Below are 17,309 nucleotides of genomic sequence, written 5' to 3' on the forward strand. Positions count from 1 at the left end.
CGGCCCGGCCCCGCCGCCCCCTTCCCACCGCGGCCTTGCGCGGGCTGACCACCAGGGGGCGCTGCTCTCCGCGCAGCAAAGCGCCGAGGTCGCTCCGCCGTGGGGACGCTGCCGCGCGGGCGCAGTTCGGCCACGCAGGGACCCGCGGCGAGAGAGGCTCGGCAGCGTTAACGCCAAGGAATCGGGCTGCAAAGCGAGGGGACAACTGAGCCGCACGCTCAGAGCATAAGCGCGAGGAAGCAACACCTAGATGTCTGGAACTAAAATAAGGGGGGAGAAAAGGGGCGGAGCACGCAAGCATTGGGAACCGGGGTGCTGCTCGGCCGCGTGCTTTGCTTGGGAGCTCCCGCTGCTCCTCCGGTTGACGCTCCCCTCTTCCCAGCGCAGGGACCAGGTAGAGGTGAGACCAAGTCAGAACCTTGCACTGCCAAAATCCCAACGCGAAACTCTGCCGCCTTGAAGACCACTGTTTCCCAGCTAAACTCAGGTGCAGACCCCAGGGCCAAGAAAGCTTTTGGCATCGTTACAGGAAAAGATCTAGAAGTGCTGTAAGGAAGTTCCATTCCAATTAGCTTCACATCAATGGTGGGGTAAGCATTACAAAGCGTTCAAAAGATCAAATGCAAAAGCGCAGCTTGAGTAATAGGGACCGAGCTGGTTTCAGCTAGGAACATTTGTGGTTAATCTGATGGAGCTCTTTGAGGCTGTAACTGCTGCAGCACTCAAAGCGGAGGGAACAGGCAGAGCACAATTAGGCTTACGGCACGCAGTGGACGAGGCTTTGCAAAAGAAGCTAATGACTGAGATGGGGAGTCCCACAATAAGTGGATGTGCCGTGGCTTTATGCGCTGGAAATTGCCCAGAAACAAAAGATGGGAGCAGGAAGGTATTGATGGAAACCTTCGATGTCGGAAGGGAACGGTTCCCGGAATGCAGCAGCACAGCCAGCTCGTCTGGAGCAGAACAAAAGGCAGCAAGGTGAGACACAGAGCTCCCCGGGGCAAGGAGCTGCAATTTGCTGCTGAACATCGTGTTCCACGGCGCCTCCTGCACCAAACAAACAACTCTCTCCTGTTTCCTAACACACAGAGCTGCTGGAACTCTGCTTTCTGTATTCTCCCCCTTATTTTTTGACAAAAGCAGAACCTTCTTTTGGAACAAGCAGTGCCAGTGGCACGCACAGGCCCACGTAAGGGAACGGCTGCAGCTATGGGCTTGGTGGGAAGCTGCAGCGAGAGCTACGCGGGATGGCACTGACCGAGAGTCACACACAGTCCCCTCCATGCATCCTGAAGCCCTGCACATAACGGGAACCCAGGCAATGCCAGGCAGGAGGAGACCTCATTTTGCAGCTGTTTGGTGAGAGAATGGGAACTGATGCACACGGGAGCAAATTCCAGGAGAACAGCACCGGAGCGCATCTCGCTTCCCAGGGCTTTGTAACCTGATGGTTACAGAGACAGAGCTGTTTTCTCCACGCCTGCCTGAAGGAGTCAGTGCTGCCTTCATGTTCCGAGGAACCAGGTTGAGAAACACATTTCTTATTACCAACCAGGTGAGGTTTCCAGCTGGGGGAACCCAGCAGCGTGGGGTTGTGCCAATCCAGGTCAGCTCAGGCACGCAGCAATGTCACCGTCCTTTCATTCACAAAGAAGAAGCCCGCACTATTTCTTATCACACTTCTCCTCCAGGCATACAACTGTACGTGTGTAAGACGTGTAACATACACACTCATATGCATGAGTGCATATTTGAAAAAAGAAAATAAAAACAAATAAAACCCTGTGTTTTGATGCGTGGCTCGTAAAATCTCTCTTTTTCCCCTCCTGGTATTTTACTCGCCATGGGCAGATTAGGTTTCCCATAGGAGCTCATTACTGCTGCTCTTTGCTTAGCATCAGGAAATCTCTTGGAGTTCTCTTTACTCCCAGCTGGTAAAAATTGCTCAGTGCGTCTTGTCCTGAATTACCCCTCCCACCGCACCCATTTCAGATCGGAATAATTCTGTTTAGAAAGCAGCTTTTGGGCCAGAAAATCCCACCGCGCTTCCAACCTTCATCACGATCCCTTGGTTGTCTCCTAACTTAACAGTGTCCCATAATGGGAAGCCTCACTGGCAACTTCTGCCCTCACAGCTCCTCCCCCGGCAGCCCCGATGCCCTCCGCAGGCTGCCAGCCCTCGTCCCCCTCCCTACCAGGTCACCTATGGCAAAGAACCCAGCATCTCCTTAAGATTCACACCGTGCAACCTTTGAACAGAACAGTCCCAAAGATCTACGTGACAGCAGCGCTTTATCCACCCCGCAGCCTTTGCACCTCTTCCACGCTCTCCTCGTTACCGAAGCCACAGCAGACACCGTATCCTACTGATGGAGCAGAAGCGCGTTTGGTGAAAACTTCACCAACTGTCTGTTGTCATGGTAACGCCCCAAGGTAAAAATAATTCCTTGAATAGAACTTACAAACAGACAGATGGCAGAAATCCTCCCACACGCTCCGACTGAAAGCAGAGTCGCTAAGAGGCCGTTTACGTACCAGCTCTGTGGAGCTCTGGAGAAGGGTTTTCTTCCACGAGTGAGGTCATTGCCATGGTGCCCATAGCTCACCTACAGAACCTGGACAGCAGCAGGAGCAGGGATGCTGCAGAAGCACCGTGATGGTACGGCAGCCAAGTCAGCACGCTTCCACGTGGGGTTCCCCAAGGGATTGGGAACACGCTCCAAAATAAAGATCCCCCACAAGATGCAGAAGTGAATCCAGCAGGAAACCACGGAGCTCACGGAATCCAGAGCCCCTCTGGCAAGTGGCGCAGTTAAGTCATTTCAGCATTTTGACTTGACTCCCTCACGTCTAAACACAGGCTGAATAAGGGCTGTCATTTCTCAAAAGAACTGTGGATAGGGCAGGCTGCTGACCAGGTGATTATCACAGAAAAGCACAGCGTCACTCACATTTGGTCTTGGGCAGTATCACAAAGTCTAATTACAAACAGGCCCTTTCCCCAAACTAGCAGACAGCTTCCTCCTTGAAGGAGCAGATGCCGAGCGCTGCTGTCATGAAAAGTCACAGATTTTTCCAAGTGAAACTGGTTGTTTGACCTAAAGAACTCAGAGCAACCGAGAGACACAGACAAGGAGTGTTAGAGCAGAACACCTCCTGCCTCCTATCTTGGCATCGCGTTTCATCGTTACATTTATCTGTTCTGAGCTTCCCTCCCTCCTCTCAACTACTTTTCTCAACAGGTATACAAGAAAACAGCGGTGACATTACAGAAGTTATTTTCCTTCCATCAAAAAGCTTTTTTAAATGCTCATATCTACTGGAATCTTATGTCTCCCCTACCTGAATAAATTAGCAATTATAAAAGCCAGGAGCTTGGCACAACCTGTGTTCTCTAGCGCACTGAAATTAAGCACAAAGGCAAGTTCCTTGGGAAATACTACTTGGTTTAAAGAAAGAATAATTAAAGCCTACGACATTATTCTACAACAGACACTAGACAAATGCTTTCCCCACCTCACAGTGCAATTTGTACACTCAAAAAAGCTATGCGTCTCTTTAAAGCAGAAAAGACAGTTGATTGAAAATGAGCATGACTGCCAGTCTGCAGTTCAGATCTCTTAGCACTGTGCCTGGCAATAGCAAAAGTGATTATTTTCCCACTTTGAAACATTTTCTCCCAACTTTTACTCAGCTACTGCTGTACAACGCGGCCACAAAACGCTGCAGTACCTGTAAGGGGAACCTCTGCGTGCTGAAGTTATGAACTCTTTCTGCTGCTCACAAGGCCAGAAGACAGGTTGAGATGCATCGTAGCTTTTCTTAACAATACAGCCAAGCCAGGTGGAGCCAACAGCTGTCTCTCTGTGGTAGAAAATATTTACATTGTCTCTAGCTAAATCACAGCAAATAAACTTTTCAGATCTAAATTAAGAAAATAAATCAAAGTTGTGTAACTAACTTTTCTGTTCAGGGCCTGGATGGAGCTGAATTCTTTTCAGCTCTGCAATCACCAGTTGTAAGCCTGCTGTCTCCCAGAAACTTACAGCATGTCCTTTTCTTAGACGTTATGAAATCCGGTATTGCTTTAAAAAGTCAATTAAACAAATCAAGTCAAATTACAAAAAAAAAATTAAGAGTGGCGAAATACAGCTTCTTGTTGTAAAAGGAACAGTTGGGAGCACTTTACCTCTCTTTGGCAGGTTCTTTTCTCCTCCCATTGCCCCACGCCCGCTGTTCTGAAGGCTACAGGGCAGCTTCCAATTTTAAACTCCAGCTTTCAGAAAGGGGAGCACCAACGACAGCCATCGTATGCGTGCACGCTTCCCTGGGATGGAAGCATTCAGATCAGCTGAAGCGTCCTCTGCAGAGCCCTGGGAAACCCTTCAGCCAACACTGAGCCTGCCGACAGCGAACGTCCAGCTTGTTATAACCAGAACACTTCTCAAATTAAATCTAATTCATGAGCTTGCATCATGGAAAGGCTGTAACTCAGGAGCATAAATGAGTGCGGAAAAAACGAAAATGACATCAAGCTTGCTAAATATGTATTGTTTATTAAGGCTTGTATTCTCCTAGAGGAAAAAGTTAATCCGATGCTGTCCATTACTCCTTACAGGCAGTAACAGTCCAGAGACAGTTATATGTTCTAAATACAAGTCTAAATGATACAGATTAAACTTTATTTAAATTGGAGGTCCTTTTGGAGTAAATAGTATTCAGAAGATACTTGCTTTCTAATATAGTAAAAGATCCTCTACAATAAACACGTGCAGATTCAGTGTGCTAGAGCAGCGGACATGAGCACCATTTCCATGCTTAATTGGAACTCCAGTTGGTGACAGGTTCTCTGACAGTCCCCTCACTCCACAAAAACATGACAGCAAATTCATTTTTCTTAAAACAGGTTTTTTTTACTCATCCAACAGAAAGAAATTAGACATACACACTGTCAATTTTAAACATCTGAGGCATAATCCATCATATTATCCATACTATTAGTTCCTACGTTAAAGCTCAGCATTATTGGTATAAAAACTTTAAATGGCATTGGGATTTGGGGGGGGGGGGGGGAGTAATGAAGGGAGGATTAAAAATGATCTGCAGTTAACTAATAACACCTGAAGCCGAAACAGGTTTAAACACATTGTCCAAAAACCCCTGCAATGTTGATAGCATCACATTATTATTTAATTATTAAGCTACAAAAACCATAAAGCAGAATTATGGCTGAGAGAAAGCACCTCGCTCACTCCCGGCAGGATATGGGATAACAAATGCACACTGAAGCACTGCTGAACAGAATGTGAAAGGGAAATATCTTCCAGAGAAACAATTTCACTGACAATTGGATTTCCTACTAGACAGAAAAAAAAAACCCAACGATGGCGCGTTAGCAATTTTAGAAGGGGAATCGTACAGATAAATAAAGAGGCATAGCAGCTGCACAAACTGATCTCAAATCCCGTAGTTTTCATCTCAAAATTCTTAAGTGCAGTATCTCAAAAGATTTTTAAATGGCAAGAAAAATAAAATAAAAAAAAATCAAGGCATGGTTTCTTACGTTTGCCATGAAGAAACAGGGTTTGGGAAGAGGATGAAGGAAGATTTGTCATGTATTCTCCACAATCTCCGCATCTGGCTAGGAACATAATCTGTGCCAAAATAAAGTCTTTGGGAAGCACTGACACTTTAGTATGCTCATGTATAGGTCCCACATTAGGTTAATAGAACTGTTTACCAACTTAAAAAAATAAAAAAGGAGACACACCTTTATTAATGATTTCTACAGAATTTTACATAGAAAAAGATACAAATTAATGCAGATCCACTTGGGCAAAAATAAACTACAAAGATGCAACAACTTAATTTCCCCTGCACGAGAAGATATATCGGAGCTGAAAGCTTTAGTTGGTCCTGATGCCAGGATACAGCACCAGAATACTTAAATTTTGATTCTCAGTCGAATTTAATATCAGTTCTAGTATATATATATATATCAAACTGTATATGTATATTCTTATTGTTTGTTTCGATTCTGACGTTCCTGTAAAGAGAAGAGAGTTAAAAATAGTTAAGGATTTTAGTCAAATGAACGAGCAAAAGCATTTCAGTAACGTTACAGCACTGATGCAATCCCAAACAACCATTTTATGCTTTGTTAAAAACTGCCAATACATTTTAAAGTACCTGACAAACCCAGTGACTGGCTTAGAACTTAAAACCCATGTACACCTTCAAAAGGAACAGCTGAGTAGATACCTGCAGTCACCCCAAACTGACAGCATCTGAAGGTCACAGCAAGGTAGGTACAGAATGCCATCAGCCCAATTAGAATCGACATCTGTAACGTTCTGCTTTCTCAATTACTTTAGCTACTGCAGCAGCAGCACAGTCTTGAACAGGAACTGCCTTTCGAGGCTGATACTCTTATTTCATAACAACTAGGAGTACATTATAAAGTATTTTGTACTTAACAGAACTACTGTTTTTACACTTCTACCTTACGCCAAATTTATTAGCCTAGCACTTCAGGCTCAAACTGTTTCTTTACTGAATCTAGTGAGCACTGATCACGAAGCGAGCCACTGACCACTGCAGAACAGTATCACTATTTAAAGGAGCCACGGCAAACAGAAGCTGCACGGTTGAACCCCCTTCCTGAGGGCATAAGTGTAGATGCGGTACTTAAGGACACGGCTTAGCAGGCAATGCTGGTGGCAGGGGGACAGCTGGACCAGGCCATCCTAGAGGTTCTTCCATGCTTAATGATTCTATGAAGTTATTCACCTTCTGACACAAGAACATCTTATCGTTTTATCAGGAACCACAATTCGCATTAGTCTCACAATAGCAATGTTCCTGCTTTTCACTGACGGACAGAACTTCATTCCTAAGAAGCTCTGTTAACTCAAGCTCACAGAAAGCACACCAGGAGGGAATCTCTACATCACGCTACAAGAAAATGAATATCACTAACACCTTACAACACCTATTTGCTGATAAGAAGAAATAAGCTGGCTGATTCAAGAGCTTTCTGACACACAACTCCTCTGCGGTTTCAATGACACCAAGGTGCAAACCTTGCAATCCCTGACTGCCATGACACGGACCAGAGGTGAGCACATCGTACCACAGACACCCAGTTAAACACAGATCTGCAAGGATGAATTGCAGACATTTTACTGCAGAACTATCCTTCTGCCCTACGAGTAGCAAACGAAAATACGAAAACCTGCAACAAGTTTCTTTTCAAGACTTTATTTTCTTCCTAAAGATTTTCTCACATGCGTTGCAACTTCACATTTTAAGAGCTTAAGCTCTCATCTACAGCTGCTACAGCAGCTTTTGGAACTGAGTGAGAAAAGCAGTGGGCAGGAGAAACTTCATGCCACTTGCACTTTGGCTTACTCCTTTCCTAGGTTCTGGATCATCAGATTAGGCAAAAAACAGCTTATTACTATGGCATATCAGAAGCTGGATTTGCATGTCAGCATGAACAAATCTACCATCAGTTAAGGAAACACTGGCTGGAAAGATGTTAACATTAAAAAAACTGAATGCAAGCAGCTTGCATCAAATAGATCACATGATGACATTCTTTTCCCTGGTAAACACATGCATAAAATAAAAGCATCCAAGGTCTCCACGAGTAATTTTTAAAGAATTCCAGCCTTTTGTCATCATGGCAGTGATGAAATGGAAGCACCATTTGTAACAAGAAATTGTACTGCTAAACAGAGTACGATGGATTAAAAAACAAAACATGCCAACCTGAAATCCAATTAAGATGCTCCAGATGCAAATAACCATTTGAAAAAGTCATTTAAGTTACCTTAGCCAGCAATAAGACTCTTCAAAAATTGTCACTGGGAAGTTGATTCTGGCATACAAAGGATGGTGCAATAGCAGGAACTTTGCAATAAGAAGTTTAATTGTATGTATATCCTGCAAAGAAACTCTTCCACTCATCAGCTAGACTTCTAATGTTCATTTATACGAGAGTGGGAAAAAAATTAGCTTTCCAGTCAATTCTGTAAAATGCATCCCAATGAGCAGCACCTTTCTTTTCACACCCTCGCTGCTGATCTGCTTTATTTCCTCTAGCACTACCACCTTCCCCAGTGGACTCTGATTTTCTATCCACCGTGCTATTTTCTAACCTAGCCAGGTGAATCTAAGAAACGTTAACGTAAACTTCAAAGTTTCTTTTCTGCACGTCATACAAGCTAGAGCCTGAGCTTTAAATGAGGCAAAAAAAGACATTACTGTTTTGCCACAGAAACAGCAACCTACTCAAGCATATCGTATTAACTCTTGAACTGAAAGTGCCCAGTAGCTGTGTATATTGAAGTAACACAAAGCGGGGTCAGCTCAATAGGAATATCAGCACGCTGAGCTACTTCAAAGCAAATGAAGCCCAAACTCAGTAAGCTGCCATCTGAACCTCCTCAGGCAACTGAGTTAACTGTTCAAGAAGGCTGGATGCCTATCACTTTCACTACTTGATGCAAATACACACCAACTGTTCCAGATTCCCCAGCACTCCCACTCCTCACACACATTATTCTCCCCTCCAGCCTTGGTAACAAGTCACAGGGAGACTCAGCATGAAAAACAAAACCAACCTCCTCCCTAGACTGTGAGCACTGGACTTTGACTTGCTACAGACAAGTCTGGTCAGCGGATCGAGGGATGTCATTCTCCCCCTTTATTCCACCCTCATGAGACCCCACCTGCAGCACTGTGTTCAGCTGTGCAACTCCCAGCACAGGAGACATGGACCTGTCAGAGCAGGTGCAGAGGAGGGACACAGGGATGATCAGAGGGCTGAGCACCTCTCCTAGGAAGACAGGCTGAGAGTTGGGGTTGTACAGCCTGGAGAAGGCCAGTACCTAGAGAAGAATACAGGAAAGCTGGCAAGGGACTCTTGGTCAGGGAACATAGGGACAGTGCAGAGCGTAGCAGTTTTTAAATAAGAGGGTAGATTTGTATTATATATGGGAAAAGAAATTCTTTACTATGAGGGTGGTGGGGCACTGGAATGTGCTGCCCAGAGAAGCTGCAGATGCCCCATCCTTGAAGTGTTTGTGGTCAAACTGGATAGGACTCTGAGTGATGTGACCTAGTGGAAGGTGTCCCTGCCATGGGACGTGGGGTTGAAACCAGGTGATCTTTAAAGGTACCTTCCAACTCCAGTCATTCTGTGATTATTTAGGATTCCATCCCACACATGAAAACAGCTCTCCTCAAGATACAGGCTGCATTAAATATTGAATTGCCAATCATCTACTGAACAAATGAAACGTTGAGATAATGACTTTTAGGTTTTAGTTTGAGAAACCCTGCAGAGAGTACAGAACAAAAACTTGCCATCCCTGCTGCGTTGAAGTATGCTACATATGCCATATCAGATGGTTAGAAAAAGTTGAGCTAGAAGTTCTTAAGACACTGATCTCCTTTTCTCTCGCATTTTAAGGGTACATTCTAAGAAGATGAAGGTTAAAGCAATTTTATCTTAATTTTTAAATACCAGTAAAGCCATTAAAATGGCAACTTCAATTTGAACACCACCAAACCTTGCTTTACAAACATTTACAAGCAAGTGTAAGCTGCACTAAACCAGCCAGCTCAATACATGCTTTATTTAAAACACCACTCAAAAATGCATACGAAACACTACTGATAAAGCAACTTTTAAGTGTTACCTAGCTGATAATTACACATCCCCACCAACCTAGTGTTCTGTCAGTACATTGCTTCCAGGCTGCCTAACTAGAGAACGGCATTCTTGAAACTGAGCTCATGGGACAGATGACTCTTGGGGCTATGAAAGCGTATATAAAACATTTACCATGCTTTCCCAGTTACTGCCCCAGTTTCTCACGCATCCTCAGCCAAGACTTTTCAAGAATTAATGAACATATTAGACCTGAGAACCATTTGCCTTTATTTACCTAAGGAATATACACATGGGACTTCAGCAGCAGAAACAATCTTTCTAGCACTATTCCATACTCCAGCAATTTTATGTAATTCCTTTTCCAGGGATTAACTGAACACTAAGATCAATCTTCTTGCTCTTAAAGGTAATATACAAATTTCAAATGCCAACACAGGTATCAATTTTGGTAAGACAAGTTCCTGTCAAACAGCACTGAGATACCTCATATTTATGAAGCAAAATGCTTATGGGGCAACTCTGAAATAGAAACTAGCTTCTAATCTATCAATTATTTTAAGATACTACAAAAACCTGGACATGACCTCCTTTACCTGCATCAGTGATTAAGCTTTTGCTTTGAAATATATTTGCTATGAAATTACGTGACATAAATAAGCATCAGTTGAGACGTATTAAAAACATTTTTAATTCCTACTTACATTTTTTTTCCATTATAGCAGCCTTCACATTTCATTTTCCCCATATCTGTGTATAAAATAAATTTTTTAATAAGTTTACCTTCCGCACCACCTCCTCCTCTTCTTGGCGCTTTTCATAATGAGAAAAGTCATCAAAGATGGAGGTCGTGTGCTTGTAAGTAGCAATAATTTTAAGCACTTGTTTTGCTTTTTCTAAGGGCACCTCCTGTGTATCACGGGAGTTTGTAACAGGTTTGTTGTCATTGTTCTCCAGCCGGATGTGTCGGAGCTGGTTGTTGGGCACATCCTTCACAAAGATCCACTTGACATCAAATTTCCCCTTCCACTTGTCCTGAGACCAGACACCTGCACTGGTGCCATAGTCCACAGGTGATTTCATCTCTGCAACTCCACAGAAGTGTCCACTGCCATTGACACTGAATAGCAAGTAGACTGGGCCCTTACTATTCATGGACCGAAAAGCACTGTCCAGGCGTTTGTTGCCATGCTCCGTACTACACCAAATAGAATACTTAATGGAACGATGAATATCATCCTCAGAATAGCTCTTTATTATGAACACGCGTCCATTTTTAAGGTTCCATTCAAAATCTTTAGGATTATAGCTGTGAGCAGCTTTCAGTTTTTCAAGAACGGGATGGGACTCACCGCTCGGAACGGGGTTAGGCTGGGTACTGCCAGCTGAATTGCTGTCATTACCAGTTCCTCCGCTTTGGCCAAAAGCTGCATTTCTGTTGCGAGGAGCAATCCAGCGATTTTGGGGTGGCTGCTGAGGGCTCTGATACTGTGGTTGAGTCAATGGAGGAGGCTGAGCTGGAACAGGCTGAACAATTTGTTGCTGTGGCTGCGGAACAGACTGAGGAGAAGGTATCTGCTGGGGCGCAGGAACTTTTGCCACCGGGCCCTTATTGTCCCAAGTACCTATGTCCATATTATGCTTTATAGGAGGAGGAGGCAACGCTCCTCCAATCACAGGTCCAGTTTTTGTTTTCATTTTAGGCTGTGGTTTTGCAGGTTTGCTAGCTATAGCAGCCCAAGAAGTTGGTTTAGATACTGGCAAGTTTACATTTGATCCACCATTCCCAGAGAGGGCACCCGTCATCCCAGCACTGTTAACAACGGAACCTACTGTTTTCACAGCCGAAGTTGTAACATCTCCACCAATCTTAAGTCCAACCATTCCCTGTTCAATACTGTTCATTCCAGGAGCTTTATTTAATGTATCGTTATGAAATCCTGTTTGTCCATCCACGATGGTACCTCCCAGTGAACTAGGTGGATAGCTGTAACTGCTCCCATACGCTGAACTTTGAGTCTGCTGTCCTTGGGATCCGCTTGTTCCCCAAGCTGAGAAGGCAGGATTTTCGGGGAAAAAATTAAACCGGTGTTGATAGATATTATTTCCCAGACCCCCAGGCTGTCCAAAAACAGCATCATGCATAAAATGATGATCTCCATTACTGAGCTGTCCATAGGTGGTGAGATACGGGATAGGAGGATCTCCTCCTGTAGACCATGGCGCTTCACTGAGAGAGTAAGGAAACCCAATAGATGGTGGATAATAACTTGACAGATAAGGATCAGTCATTGATGGATAGCTACTGTTCTGTTAAAGAGAAAAAAAAGTAACTTGAGATATCTAAAACTTTGTATACAAATAGCCACAGCACTACATCACCAAACAGAAAAGAACAATGGGGCTAAGGGAATTAACTTCTAATTACAGATCCTACTTTACATTCCAAGAACAACTCAGTGTATTTTGGCCCTACCTGGACATTTACAATACGCTCCAGTACTATTGGTTCACAATGATGTTAGTACTTGCGATTTTGAGTCTGTACAAATTTAGTTACATTAGTATAGAGTCTTTTGTGGCTTCTTCTAGAACTATCTAATCTGCTAACACTCCAAAAGATTTCAAAGAACTTTAATAACAATACGTTTTGTGTCTCAAGAGAACGAAGGATATTTAGTATATCTTAACTCTCATAAAGTTGTAGGTGAAATTGCTTTAATATGACGGCAAACAGAAAATATAAACACAGTCCTCATTATGGGATTGTTCTGAAAAGCCAACAGATCTTAACAAGCAAAACATACCTGAGGTGGTAAAACATACAAAGGCTACTTCTTTCAGACAGGACCACAGTAAGATCACATACTAAGAAACGTGTCAAGTCTGGAATAAGACAATCCAGTCACTAGAAACTGAAATTAAGTTGGCTGATGCGCTAGAGACAAGTACACAGACATTATACACGCCAGTAAGCTAAACTGTTTGAATGGGATTTGTCACAATTGTTTCTCAAAGTCTCTTCTTCCCTCAGCAGCCAAGCTACAGAGTGTCTGTAACGGTCCTTCCAAACAGAACATCTTTTTCACTCTATGAAATAAAAGACTGACCTGTAATAAACCAGCAAATTCCTGCAAAGAATAAATACAGAATACTCTAAAGTGAGATTTCTAATTTTTAAGTAAAGTTGAAACATAGATACTGGAGACATTCTAAAAATGATACCCTAAATGTAATTACCAGCAAGGAGGAAGGAAGGTCAACATCTCCTGTTAATGAGTTGAGCAGTAGTTACCCATTCCTTACTCACAGCAAAAGGTGATTTTCAGAAGAGGAACTAAGATTTCTTTCAAAGTGCAAGATCCCAATCCTAAATATTCCCTGCAAAGCCAGCAAAACTGCACTGGAACTCCAGTCATTTTTCCAAGCGTAAGATTACTTCCTAGCTTATTCAGAAAATGAAGTAAAATGACTCCCTGCTGAAGATGAGCATTAATATCCAATTGATAAGTTAGAGTCATTTTTATTACCCGTTTTTCAGTTTATTCTCTTCCACAGCATCAAAATTAATAACCTTTCCACAGAAAGAATGACACCATAAGATGCCACCAAGTCTTACATTCACCACCACAACCACTACTGAGATTTCAGCAGCCTAAATTCAATCTTGCTGATTCAAAAGACATCACCGCTGCCAATGCTCACACTGCCTTCACATACAAATTCTATCACTAACAAGATGTAAACCATCTACCTTCCTGAGAAGGTATGAAAAGACACCTTAAAATGGAAGAAATTATCTAAGCCTCCCAAGCCAAAAGAATCTATATTTAGTACAGGAAGAGTTTTTTTTCTTCTGGGAGACTCTAAATCAAGATTAATATCAATGCATTATTTCTTAAATTGTTAACGCAGGAAAAATGTAGAAACAAACGCTGGCAAAAAGGAGGGGAGAACAGTTCTTACAAGATACTTACTCTTGTATATTCCACAGATAAACAATTTGCTAAGACTGAGAAGTAATCTAGAGAAAGCAGGTGTTTCGTTCTGAAGTATTTCTGCCAAAGGATTCTAGACAGTTACTGAGACTCACCTCCTGTCATCAGTTTGTAAAGCTTCAGCAAGGTTAGTAACACTATTAAGGAAAGTTTCAGCATCTTTACAAAGCATGTAATCTATTTTGACTGGCATTATGCCAGAGCATGTAAGAGAAACCCTGACAGAGATCCTTCACTGCAACAGCAGTGACATTCATTACAACAAATTTATCCTTGACCTTTTCCTATTTATTTTTTTTAAACAACCATTGTATTAATTAGGAAGGGAATCCTTTCTCCAAGCAGTACAAGATCGGAGTCCTATTCAATGCTACTGTCACTTTCCACTTAGAACTATTAAGACCACCTGGTTATTTCTTGCAGCATGCCAACTTATTCTAATGCTGCAGCAAGAAGAGTCAATGGAGCTATGCTTTAGCATACATAGGTATCTAGACTTCTAAGCACATACAGGTTCTTTCACCATCATGTTCAGCAATGTCTCCAACATTAACAGTGGCATCAATTAGTTTCAGACTGAACTGCGCTTTTACTTTTTAAAACATACCATTTAATAATAAATGTACCTCTGCCAGGACTCTCTCAAGTTTCTAAACATTTTGTTCACTTTAAAAAGATTGAAAGTTAAAACAAAAATTACTTCAATTAGAAGATATTTATAGCAACAATGGTATTTAAGTTCTGGATGTTGATTTAATGTACAGTATAATGAACAGAATTATATTCAGAGTTTGCATTACAAGGTGTTCATTACCTTTAAAACGATATGTTTTTCAGACTTGATATATTTTAGAGGACAGGAAGAAGAGCAATATTTGTTGAAGTGTGAAAAGCAAGCAGGACATCTGCGATCTTTTCTTAAAAGCAATATCCAAATTTCAACAATAGCAATATCTAGGATTACTGAGAAGACGAATTGTGAGACCCCAAAATCAGCAACTCCAGACTCTCAAATGCAACTTGCCTATCAAAGAATTTCTCATAGTCCAACTATATCAATAACCTGCAACATGAAGAGCAATCAGCAGACACTAGTTGGAGCATTAACAATTTTCACTGGTGGCCATCTGGATATTCATAGTAATACTAGCTTTGTGAGCACAAGGCTAGTTGTATCACTAAGTAACACAATATGCCTGTCATTTCTTTTTCCATTTCTGTTTAAGGAACTTGCTTCCTCAACACAATCCTATGGAACTGGGTGCCAAAAGAATGCCTAAGATGAAAAAAATTAAAAATACACTAACCTGATTTGATTGCCCAGAAAGGTAAGGTTCAAAATCGTTGTCGTGAACTGTATCCTTCTGATGTAATGAACCATTTTGTACTACAAAGAAAAAAGTTACAAGATATTATAACACTGCTTAGGAATATTTCAGTAGAGTTCCGCTTGATGTTACTTTAGGAAAAGCCATACTTGTTCACAGCATGAAGAATCTCAAAGATATAGAGATAACTTCTGTCCCCTGATTTCGCTTTGTATTACCGCTTACAAAATTGAGCTTGAGTAAGTTTTTTAAAATCAAGCTTTCCTACAAATGAGTGAAAAGACAACCCCTGTGAATCATCTCTGAGCCAAAAAAAAATACATGAGTTTTGTAAAATAAAAATAAATTAGGAAACATCAGATGTTTTGGTCCATAATTAGAACTCTCAGAAACTAATTCACAGCTCTCCCAGCATGTGGTGTTCACTGCTTAAGTTAAGTTAGCTAAAGTGAGATCAGGTGGGCTTGCATTTAATTATAAAACAATGACTGCTGCGTGCCTTGATATTCTGCTATTTTTAATCAAAATTTAAATATTTTAAGTCTGTAAAAGAGATATTTGCCTTACCCAAACGCCTACTCATACAAAAATTATTATGTGAAAAGCAATCAAAACCCATTACTTAAAGCTATACAAAAGCAAAATTTATTTGGTTACACCAACTCATTTCCTTTGCTGTTTTAAATCTGAAGAAAAAAGGTCAAACACCCCATGACGTGATGAGAAAATCCAGCTACTGTTCCACAGAACATATGAAGTAAAGCTACACAAAACGCAGCGTTTAGCAAGCAAGTTTGGGAATGCATGAGAATAACTCAGGAAAGATTGTCCATGGAAGCAAAAGAGTGTACGCAAATATTGGCAAGCTTGTGACCAGAGATAGCTGGATTTTTAAGGCAGGTTATGATAAATTAAAAAGCATTTATGAGTTGAAGGTATCGCTAGTTTGTAAAGCTGAACAGTTACACACTTACATAGCAATCATAGAATGAATCAGGGTATTTTCATGAATGACTTACTGAAATTAAAAATCAGCGTGTGAGTGTTGACGTGAAAAGTTTATTATTTAAGGAATTTTAAATAGATATAATTAAGTTTGTAGGCTTATTTAACACAGATCACACCTACAGAGCCAACAGCAGCCCAGTAATGGAACTGTATTTGTACAGCGGGAAATGACTACACAAAGTATGTAGAAATACTCATACAATGAACAGATACCCTTACCATTTTTTGTTGTTACAAGGATGTAAATATGCTTAGTATTTTCTCGTATTTCTTCCCACTGCAAACTTCATAGCAGTAAGTGGGATGCAAGCAAGTCCATGCAAATAACAGTTTATACATCTCTGAAACAAAGCACAACTTCCTTTGTTCCACATGTTACCCACAGGGGCTGCGAGCAAAACCTGGCTGTTAACCCACAGATACCTGCAGAGCTCATCTCCTACAGGGCTTACTTCAACAGCAAGATCTCAGCGTGATCCTCACCTTTATTATCCTGTCCTTTCGGTCTCTGGAAAGCCACAGCGCACGATTAGGTACAGGAAAAAAAAAACCAAAATAAACAGAAACAACAAAAAAAAGAGGGAAACAGGTAAGTTGATTTTAGGAAAACGTTCATATCGACACACAGCTGATGGAGGGGGACGTGGGGGGGGTCCTCACAGGAAACAGCTGTAACGCACCGGGGGCTGGCTGCACCGAGCTTGAGGAGCAGCTTTCAGGGCTCGTAAAGCCCCGGCCTCCCCCAGAAATACCCCGGCCGGCAGCGCGCTGTGCCCGCGGGCGAAGGCACCGAGAACGATCCGGGCCCGAAAGCGCCGAGAGGAGCAGGGCCGCCCCCGGCCGCGGCACCCCCCGACCCCGCGCCGCTTACCTGAGGGTCAACGCTTGTGGCAGACATAATTCATGTACAGGGCCGCCGTGGTTCAGCAGAGAGGCCGGGAGGGAGGCGGGGCCGCCTGGAGCTCCGGGGCGGCGGCGGCGCCTCGCTGCACAGGGCCGGGGAGGGGAAGGGGCCGAGGGGGAGGGGAAGGGGCCCGCGCGCCGCCGCTCGGCGTCTCTTCAGGGGGCCCAGAGGACGGTAGGCCGACGCCGCTCGCACGCCTCGCCGTGCCCTGCCGGCCCCGTCCCTTCACATGCCCCCGGGCCTGCCCGCCTGCGCCGGGCCGCTGCGAGGGACGGAGCCCGAACCGCCAACTCCAATGGCGGCGGGCGCCGGGCTGCGGTGACGTCAGGCCCTGAGCGCGGGGCACGCCGGGACAGCGCGGCCGGGCGCCGGCGGGAGGCAGGGGAAGGCGC

General features: G+C 43.2%; 1 protein-coding gene across 2 annotated transcripts; it reads right to left on the reverse strand.

Annotated features, from left to right (window-relative positions):
- Positions 4,537–17,253, reverse strand: YTHDF1 (YTH N6-methyladenosine RNA binding protein 1). 2 transcript variants are annotated; one of them, XM_021416693.1, is made up of 5 exons: positions 16,885–17,253; positions 16,497–16,521; positions 14,985–15,064; positions 10,384–11,989; positions 4,537–6,046 (listed from the first exon to the last, which is right to left on the reverse strand). In XM_021416693.1, exons 1-4 carry the CDS (start codon positions 16,909–16,911, stop codon positions 10,415–10,417), a joined length of 1,707 nt encoding a protein of 568 aa, XP_021272368.1. In that variant the 5' UTR covers positions 16,912–17,253; the 3' UTR covers positions 4,537–6,046; positions 10,384–10,414. The 2 variants fall into 2 exon arrangements, with proteins under 2 accessions (XP_021272368.1, XP_021272369.1); XM_021416694.1 differs by having other exon boundaries at positions 10,463–11,989; positions 16,885–17,252.

This window comes from Numida meleagris, chromosome 19 (assembly GCF_002078875.1).
Source record: "Numida meleagris isolate 19003 breed g44 Domestic line chromosome 19, NumMel1.0, whole genome shotgun sequence".
In the NCBI taxonomy this organism is placed as follows: domain Eukaryota; kingdom Metazoa; phylum Chordata; class Aves; order Galliformes; family Numididae; genus Numida; species Numida meleagris.

Bases quoted from the DNA above. Each gene is read 5' to 3' on its own strand.
- YTHDF1 (XM_021416693.1), bottom strand. From the start codon at position 16,911: ATGTCTGCCACAAGCGTTGACCCTCAG. The intron at 16,522-16,884 runs GTAAGCGGCGCG...GTGGCTTTCCAG, and splicing joins CCACAAGCGTTGACCCTCAG to AGACCGAAAGGACAGGATAA. The intron at 15,065-16,496 runs GTGAGGATCACG...TTTTCTTTGTAG, and splicing joins GAAAGGACAGGATAATAAAG to TACAAAATGGTTCATTACAT.